Source organism: Petromyzon marinus, chromosome 63 (assembly GCF_048934315.1).
Source record: "Petromyzon marinus isolate PM22_M1 ecotype Great Lakes invasive population chromosome 63, UKy_Petmar_22M1.pri1.0, whole genome shotgun sequence".
Classification (NCBI taxonomy): Eukaryota; Metazoa; Chordata; class Hyperoartia; order Petromyzontiformes; family Petromyzontidae; genus Petromyzon; species Petromyzon marinus.
The window spans coordinates 5,525,485-5,535,472 of NC_133729.1; the positions used below are offsets into that span (position 1 = coordinate 5,525,485).

General features: G+C 46.0%; 1 protein-coding gene across 1 annotated transcript; it reads right to left on the reverse strand.

The window, feature by feature from the left end:
- Nucleotides 1-5,732: 5,732 nt before the first annotated feature.
- Nucleotides 5,733-9,930, reverse strand: LOC142906323 (CUB and zona pellucida-like domain-containing protein 1). Its single transcript, XM_076053893.1, has 8 exons — nt 9,822-9,930; nt 9,087-9,158; nt 8,290-8,474; nt 7,516-7,616; nt 6,843-7,145; nt 6,655-6,751; nt 6,151-6,322; nt 5,733-5,890 (listed from the first exon to the last, which is right to left on the reverse strand). The coding sequence occupies exons 1-8, from the start codon at nt 9,892-9,894 to the stop codon at nt 5,787-5,789; spliced, it is 1,107 nt and encodes a 368-aa protein (XP_075910008.1). The 5' UTR covers nt 9,895-9,930; the 3' UTR covers nt 5,733-5,786.
- Between the last annotated feature and the right edge of the window lie 58 nt (nt 9,931-9,988).

Consider the following 9,988-nt stretch of genomic DNA (forward strand, 5'->3'; position numbering starts at 1 on the left):
CTCTTGTTCGGCCATTTATAATGGCTAAGCGTTCCCTCTGATTGGTCGCAGTGGCACGCTGTTCAATTAACTTTCGAGCCACTTATTGTGTTTCGATTGCAATGCAATTACATGAATCTAGTATGCACGCATTTCTCGTCAATGAAGGAGCGTACAATAGCTTGTATTGAGGTGGATGAGAACAGCCTGCAAGGTCATAGTGATTAGGTTATTTGATTAGATTACAATAATGAGCTGTGGAATCACTTTTATTACTTTTAATGAATGTGTTGAAATTGTATGCGTGAATGATTATACTCCATCAAACAGATAATTAAACGTATTTACATGTGTCCAATCTTGCCGCATCTTGCAAGCTCGGTAGGGCTGAACTTGGTTTGTGTTTGGATGATTGACCGTCAGTGCATCAGGCCACAGATTGCAGAGCAGCTGGGATATAGCAGAACAGCAATCTTCTTCTTTCGTGTGGCTGATGTACATGCAGAGCAACAACTACAATTTCACATTCAGGTGATCAAGCCAGTTAACGGCGTCAGGAATAGCGGAGTGTAACGCTGTGACGTATCCATCGTATTTGTAGATCGGGCATTACGTCGATATATGCTGTGCGGTTTGTTCTGCGTTGGGTCTAGCAATGGACTCAGCTCATATCAACAGTTTTTCATTCATTAGGAATACCTTTGGGTTGAATCTATTTTTTTGGAGCCCTCATCAATGTCCTCTCGTTTTTTGGGTTTTCTCAGAGTATGAAAGTTTCCTCCCATGTTTCCAGCACATATTACTGGAATTGGCTAAATACTCTGCAGCCCTTGATGGCCCCAGACAATTCCATGGAGGAGTTGAAGCAGCATCTACAGCAGGAGTTAATGCCAAAAAATTACGTAATTCTCCTGCTGCCCCAAACTTGTCTTGCCACCTATGCATATTGTTCTTCTGCACTGACAAGTTATTGAGAAGGTTAACAGCTTTATATATCTCAGCATTATTCGTCACTTAAGACTGTCTTTCAGGACACACATGGACCGCATGGCCAACAAGATAATAACAAAATAATGTTTACTTATACCGAAACAGACGCTGTATTACACCTCGACATCGCCTTAATTTCTAGTTTTAGCCACAATCCTGCCCACATTTCATTTTTGTGACATCATCTACCGCCTACCATAGAACTCTGTACATTAATTCAAATCTATCCTCCCTTAATATCCAGAGAGACCATCACTGGGCAGTCTTCATCTTAAACGTCCTCTCAAACAAATCCACCAGTTTCGGAAAGTAACACTTCGTTCCTCCGACTCCCACCCATAGCCTTAGAACTGCCCTCTTTATTCCTACTTAACATTGCATTTGCTAAAATTTTGTTTGGTAAATCGTTTTTTCACTTTACTGGAATATCCTTGCCACTTATCTGTAGCTTGGTTTCCTTCCTTCAATCTCCCTCTTTATTTTCCTATTAAACTAAAACACATGGCTTACTTGTGTGGTGAGTCCAACTGAGTCGCAGACGTTGTTCTTTAGAGGAAACACTTTTCTTGTAACATCAACCCCTTAACACAAAGGGGTAACTGCCCCTTCATCAGATGCAGCCTAGGCTGGTGACCACCCAGCTAACTACTCTATACGTAGGAGTTACAGCGATGAAGGGTCAGACCCTCACTCAGGTCCCCGACCGCGTGTTGATGCCTCGTAGGACGTAGAGCTTCCAGCTTGTAGACGTGGAGCTCCAGCTTGAAGAATGCAGCGACCCTGGTCCCTCGCAGGGACCCACCTTATATCCTCACGGGTCGGGGCCAATCTGCCCTTGGCCCCGCCCGACTTCTCGCACATTCTAGCTCCCTCCCGTTCCCTCTCGAGATCTCTCCCCGGACACGTGATCACCCTCTAGCCCCCCCACCTGGGGTCCTCTCTGTGGACACTCCGGATCACAGATTTACGGGGTCAACCAGAATGCCATGGCCTGAGGCAACCCTGCCCCTGGGCTGACTATCCCCCATTCCCTCTTGTGGGAGCCCACACTACACGCTATGCGTGGTGTCTGCACTATCCCAGCGCTCACCAAGCCCCGCTATGCCTGGTACTACACCCACATGTGGGGTGTACGCGATGACAGTGCATCGCACGCCGTGCTGTGCTAGAGCCGGCATCACACACCAACCCACCAGGTGATGTCAGCGATGTAGGGACTTTGCATGCCACGGCCCTCTTGGGCCGGCACCATACAGTGACATCCCTGATGCCACTACACTTGCACCTGAACCTAACAGTTGTCTGGCGCATCTTGCTCCCACATGTTTACAGACTTTTTCAATTCACATGTGTTTGGCACTGAGATGAAAATAAACTTGACTTACATATGTACCTAACTTTTTCTGGTGCCTCTTGCTCTCATTATATTGAGTGGACGTCAGCCCACATTGCCACAAAGCCAATCTGCAGCCTCCTCCTCCTCCAGCACGTGTGGGGCAACCACTCTGCACTGACCCACTTCACAGCCGAAAATAATGTGCGCAACGGTGTCCTGCTCCCAGCATTCACACGGTGACCTGTCACGTAGGCCCCATCGAATATCGGAAGCGGCACATACTCCCAGGTCACACCACAAGCGGTTTAACTCCACCCATTGGTGCCTTGAGAGGTCGAAACCAGGCATCTGGACGGATGGAACACTTAAGGTTTTTGTTCGGCACTTTCACGGCTCTCCATTGGTCACTCCAGACAGTGTGGGTATCGCACATACTCCACTCTTCGGACTGTGGTATTGCCGACACTGGGTGTCGGGACTTCATGCACACGGTTGGTCGCTTGAAAATGTCGACGTGAAAGTGTAACGCTAGTGCCACGTGTAGTTTGTCTAGCATCTTGGCCGCGAATTTTTGGCGGGGGGGGGATGTTGCACAGCACAGGCAGCCATGGTCGTAAGGTTGTCCTTATAGGCGCAGCTTTCTTGTACCAGAAAATAAGCTACGCCCTTAAGCTGTGGGAGCAATAAGTCTGACGCGTGTTTGAGTTGTCTTAAATCAAACTGTTTCTTTATTTCTTAGTTGCACAAAAACGAGCGTTTTCTAAAGTTATATCTACACCTGTTCACATACTGCATCACCCTGTCGCATGTACTGTGTCACCCTGTCGAACGTACTATGTCACCCTGTCGCACGTACTGTGTGACCCTGTCGCACGGTCAAAAGTCTATCCACTCGCTCCCCATTAGCTCTTCTCGTAGCTCCCCGTTTATACTGTTAAAACCGGAAGTGATGTCATGGGTTCAACCAACGGAGCGTCTAACCACATGGGGGTTTCTACACAGTTGGGATATTCCAAATCAATTTATAACCAGTCCATCAACAAATGTACTTCAAATCTGTATACAGAAATGATACACTCAATTTCTGTCGTATGGCTCTTACAGTCCCCATTGCTCTTGAGATAGTTCTCACCGTGACATTTATCTTAATGTCCACCAATTTGGGGTGAGCTAATCGAGTCCATACGGGTGCACAGTATTCCACTAGAGACAGGCCTGCCATTTGTAGTGACCGGGCACCGGCACCGCACGTTTAGCCAGCCAGCCAGGCCAGCAGTTTGACTAGGGTAACTTAGCAAGTCTTATCTAGGCGAGAACACTACGTCAGGCTCCTGTCCAACCTCACTCCAAGGAACAGCGGCTGTTACAGCTACGACAGCCCCGGCAGAAACCAGCTTGAGTTTAAATTTTCTAAGCTATGTAATGGCAGAGAAACGGAAATGTGTTGTTTCAACTTCAAATCAGAAACTGCATATTATGCCTAAATTGCAGAATCGTTTATATTAAATATAATTTTGTAACAAGAGTAATACATTTACTACGATGTTTTCTTCTGTTTAACTCACTTTTCTTAAGTCAAACGTCATTTATACATATGTAATGTTCGATTTAACTCGGACAACTTCTGTCTTTCTCCGAACACCGCTTTATTTACAACTCTCAGCATGTCCTCCACATTCCACAGTATCCTGGTCGCCACGGCTCGCCCGCCGTGCTTCACTCGACTCGCTCTCCACCTTTGTCTTTCCACTCCCCATGATAACTTCACTTACTTCCCACGATTACTTCACTTACTCCGCCGCTAACTTCTTCGTCTCCGCTCTCCGCTATCACCGTCGCTATGTTCTCTCCACCGCTTTCACCGTCACCATGCTCACTCCACTGCTACTACTTCATCCCTGTTCAGCGCTATCACCGTCACTATGCTCACTCCACTGCTGGCTGTTCACGTCTTCAGCTCCGCTATCGCTACGCTCTTTCCACTGCTGGCTAGTCTCGTCTCAGCTCCACTATCGCTACGCTGTCTCCACCGTGGGCTATTCTCGTCTTCAGCTCCGCTATCGCTCCATTCTCTCCACCGCTACTACTTCATCTTTGTTCAGCTTCGCTATCACTACGCTCTCTCCACCACTAACTACTTCGTCTTTGTTCCAAGCTCCGTCTCCAACTCCATCTCCCTTACACTGTCTTCCAAACTCTGTCTCCCAAACGCTCCACACTTCAATTCCCCCTGTCGTCTCCAAACTCCAACTTCCCGCTCCAATTGCCGACCCCCCAATTTATCCCTGCTCTCATTACGCCCCAATTAATCAGTCCGTCTCAACGGCACTCCGCATGATCGCACACCTGCTTCTTGCCAGACTTCCTGACGCCTCTCCGGCCCCGGCAATAGTACCAACCAATTACAGCCGTCCTTGGCTCTCCCAGCTTAATTGCCCAAACATAACCCACATTGTATTTGCCTTCGTTACAGGCCGACCCAACATGAACCGCACTGTCTGTTTCCACGCAATATGCACCTTTCTACTCCACATATGTAATGGCAATAGAGCTATATGCACAAAGTGCACTAGTGGCCACTGGAGGTAATGACAGGAGTATCAGTTGTGAATGGACTGGTTGAGTTACAAGCAAGAATTAGGGCCATTGCAGTCGGGTACCGTGAACGGGTCCTCAATAAAGTGCCTTCAAGAGATGCATGTCCAATCGCCATTACACCCGTATTAGTTGTTTTTGGAATGGATCCACAAAAGCCATGTTTTGGTTAACCGTCATTCGTGCCAAGAATGGAAAGTATCTGTATATAGGACCGAGGTTTTACAAAGATTCAGTGGCATACTTTTGGTCATATCTTACACATCTTAAGGCCCCATATGGCATAAGATGGGTAAGCAAGAGGAAACAAGAAGAGTGGATAGGATGTAAAATTGTGGTGGCAAAGGCGTGGAATACACGATTAAATGAGTATATTGATGGGAAACTGGAGTTGGGGGACCGGGAACACGTTAGGCGTGGGGCAGATAAGGGTCAGCTGTGGCGATCAAGTGGGTTTTCGGAGAAAGCACAGATGTCAGGCAGCATTTATTGCCAATGTTCTTTGATTCAGGGGATCAGTTTATTCCAATTGACCTTTCCAGTCCTAATGTTGCTTTATATTTTGAGAGTCTTGTACCAAGATATGCGCGCTCGATCCATTAGAAGCAAAATGTTGTCAATTGCATTGCTTTCTTTCTCCAGGGGAGACACCTCGTGGTTGTGGCAGCTACATTTTAAAGATTAACGCGTCAGCTTATATTGGAGCTGCTTGCATTAAGATGAACCAAAACTGTATCTTTCAAGGCAGTTTATTTTAGTTCCTAACCAGGAGATACGCATGCAAGGCAACGTGGTGTAGACGTTATGCAATAAGTACCAATCAAGCCAAAAAAACGTTTGAATCCTTGCTTTATTCCATGCCGTGGGCACATGTTAATCATCTGCATCACTTCTTAGCCAGCATTCTCTTCGAAGCAAAACCCAAGCCCAAGAGGATGATGGAAGCAACCACTGCAACGGCCACGACACCAGGGTAGTTTAGGATCTCCGCTGTAAAAGGGAGAATAGACGGGGAAAGTGGGTTAATTGGACGTCATAGAAATACACTTAACAATTAGAACACACCAGGATGCACTTAAAACTGGGAAATCATTTAAGAAATATGCAAGTACTCAATTGTAGCTTGACGGATTGACGCCACCGCTAAAAATGGCCTAGAGTATTGAAATAGAGACCTGGCCAAAATCAAAAGTAAATTATCATCATGTTGCTTTGCAAACCAGCACAACGCTAATGATAGGACAACGCACAGCGGGATAGGGCGGCATCCTCGCTGTAGACAAAGGGTCCTCTGGTGAAGATGTAGACCGGGGTATCCACGGTTTCCAAGCTGCTCCTCCTTCTCCTGGCCAGACATCCTTGCTGGCAGCGAGAGGCAGTCAAAGAAGCCTTGCAAGCTATCATTGCAGCGTGGACGTACACCTGCAGAGCATAATGAAAATAGGGAGGTTTAAAAAAAAAAAAAAAAAAAGGCATTTGCAATTGAAGGGGATGGGAATGCCCCAGAGACAAAGATTCCTGCCAGGTTTAACCATGGGCAATTCAATCATCAGTAAGCAATGTTTCACCACGAGGACCCGTTTGGCCAGTGGACGTTAATACAATTGTAGATTAAAGAGGAAAAACCCATTCCAGAACACAAGTCCTAAATTTGGCGCAAATGCGAGCAAGTTGCAAGGCTAAGTGTCGCCAAGGCTAGACCCTGCCACGCAAAACTCGTGATCGCTTTGAGCATGGTGGGACGTTGAGCTCACGTATTTAGTATCTTGAGCAGTGAAGGCGAAGGCTGGGAAGGTGAAGCGGCGGGCAGTGGCGGTGATGGTGACGTTCACGGTGCTGTCACGCAGACAGCTGGAGAGAGAAGGGCCACAGATTAAACAGGTGGTAGGCTCGAGTACATTCAAGCCAGAGTCAGGCACTAGAGAACAGAAAAGCTACGCACCCCTCTTTCACGAGATAGTATTTCCGCGGATCAAGGGGGTCACTGGTGGGAGTTGCATAGAGGTCGATGGTGAACAGGGTAAGGCCGAGGCCAGTCTTGAGGGACATCTGGAGATAGAGGGTTTGACGCAGCTGCACCACTAGGGGGTAGTCGGTGGGCAGGAATGGCGCCAGGAACGTAAAGCTTTTGTAGAAATCCATCTTCAGTTCCAGTTCAGCATAGACTGTCTGGTTGAGCACAACCTTTGTGCTGTTGGGCTGGAGTGCCGAAGAAGACAAGAGCTTCGTCCTCGGAATCTTGCAGCTATTATAAAAAGGGGATAAAGGGAAGAGCATCAGTGTTTAGGTCTGAAGACATTAAATCCTATCATTACAATAGTAGATTTCAGTTCAAATTATGGCACATCAAGTACTTGTTCACGTGACCAAATGGATTAAGTGAATAAGTACCAATAATAATGTTTTTCAGTTCGGCAGCAAGTTGTGAAACGAATGACAAATTTAGCTTTTGGATTAGATCTTTAATTTGAAGGCATGCCAATCAGGACAATATCCAGGAAATGAACGGAAGGGTCGTCACGGCAGGCTTGGTCACGCCATTACGTGGAATGGCAAGAACGCAGTTTAGAAGACTGCGAGACCGTACGTGTCAAGCATGGCTTTTGGTTACATACATTGCATTGACCATGATGTACACGAAGTCGTAGGTGATGATGCCAAACGTGGTGCTGGGCAGAGAAATCGTTTGAGAGAAGACGAGGTCTGTGCTCGTTTCCTGTAGGGGGGGAAGATACAAGGCACATTAGTCTTCTTTGGTTCTTTCGGTAAAGTCACGTAGAATGAGAATAAAATAATAAATTGATAAAATAAAATAACACAATAATATTCTCACAACGTTTCGGCCACAACACAAGCGGCCTTCATCAGGTGAAGGGGGCGAGACTATCTGGTAGAACAGCGCTGGAGTGAGAGAGCCACGTTCAGATCACGGCTTTTAAGCTGTGTGAGAGGAACAAAGAGCCTTGACAAAGGAATTAGCATAAAATTTAGCATTTAAATGGCTGAATGATTAGCTTGTGACTGGTCACAGTAATAGCTATGTTAAAAGTTAAAGTATACACATCCGCAGAGGCACCCATTGTTAAAAGGAATTAGCATAGAATTTAGCTCTCTCACTCCAGCGCTGTCCTACCAGACAGTCTCGTCCCCTTCACCTGATGAAGGCCGCTTGTGTTGTGGCCGAAACGTCGTGAGAATATTATTGTGTTGTTTTATTTTATCAATTTATTATTTTATTCTCATTCTGCGTGACTTTACCGAAAGAACCAAAGAAGATGAATCATTGCAGTCACGAAAGCTTTAAATCGAAATTTAAGGCACATTAGATTTGTTTTTAAAAAGCAGGCAGTTAAGAAAAAGCACTTAGGAAAAAGTTTGATATTAGAGACCTCAAAGAAGGTGCCACATTCTCCGAGCGAGATGTTGAACGTGATGTACGGTCCAGTTTCCGACAATTTGCATGCAGGAGTTGCAGAGTTCATGACGAGATCAGAAGCGCCGTAGCCCAGCAGGACGCTTTTCGCGATCTTGGCAGACATCCTCTCATTGACGCACTGCACCTCATAGGTGACACCTGTACATCAGTCCATTAGGAAACTCAGGACATCAGCTTCACAAAAGTTCGCAGCACATATGGACATACAAAGTGGGTCTAATAGATCGCAAAATACTCATTAGGAAGAACAAAGCAAGGCATTTAAACATTTCTGAAATGAGACCCATAACCATTAGCGCAGGCCGAAATAATTCGAGCCAATGCCAGTGCATTGAATGTTGGTTATTTTTTTCCAACTGGTTGGTGCTGTGGTTTCAAGGACTAGTCCGTTCTTGAGCTGGTGCATTACATTAAGCAGAGCAGGTCTCGTACACGAAATACTGCACCCGATAAACATTGCATGGGTTCAACCACCTACAGCTTTAACTACATTAGCGCAGCCAATATTTTTATGACCACGCCCTGAAGTGGTTAATTAGACTGCAATGAATATTACCAATACACACACCTGCTTGTCGCCTGCACCCTCCAAGCACATCATTTCAACACCACCTTTGGAAAACTTCAGCAGTTGCACAATTGAACACAATAAACGACGCAACAAACCCTACGGTGCAGATATGGTCCAAGGCATCAGACGTGTGAGGACTCTAGTAGCAGTCATGTTTACGTGCAAAGCATTGAATATACCTGCTGGGATCGTAGATGGGGGCAATTCCTCATCATCGATCGCCCTCATGCCACGATTAGCAGCTCGATGTCCTTTAAGAGAAGAACGACAAAAATGGAAGTTAATGTCCCATCAAAATAAGATTAGAAACAGCTCGTACACTCGTGCAACAGCGCATCTTCGGTTTAGTCATGACGCTTGCTTGACACACTAGGTCAAGACCAATCTTCTCCCATTTTGCTAACCAAGAAATGTAACTGAAAGTTATTTAGTTTAAATAAAAAACTAAGTTCATTCTAAAGTCAGATGGAAGTTCAAAGGAATACAGAGGGAATGAGAGTTGCTTACCCCTACATTACAGCGCACCAAGCTCGTAATTACTCAGCTTAACATACAACTGGTATTGGTCAAATATTCTAACGCTAAAAAAGGTCTACCAAAACCCTGCCGATAGCAGGGGGTTACGTCAGAAAACTCAAAAATGGTTAAAATTTGCGATGGGTGAAGTTTAACTTTACTCAATGGGATCACACATGAAATCCATCCTAGTGTGAAGCTAGCCAGTCAATACGCGAAAGGAGACGCGATTCCCAATGATGCTTTTGTGACTAAGCAAAAAGCGTAATGACCAGTTAAAAACAAACACAATTCAATCCGGCACTGCATACGAGTTTCCCTATGGAGTTCTGTGGAACCTTCAACGATTTTTTTTCCAAGTGAGAGACTATGCAGTGAGCACAGTGCGAAATCCTCACCCACGAACCCAGAATCCGCAGACAAAACACCCACAGCACAGAGCACCACGACCCAACGAAGAAAAACCGCCATCTTAATGCTCACGCGAGATACACCTCAATCGGTGTCTTGTTCGGCCATTTATAGTCGCTAAGCGTTCCCTCTGATTGGTCGCAGTGGCACGCTG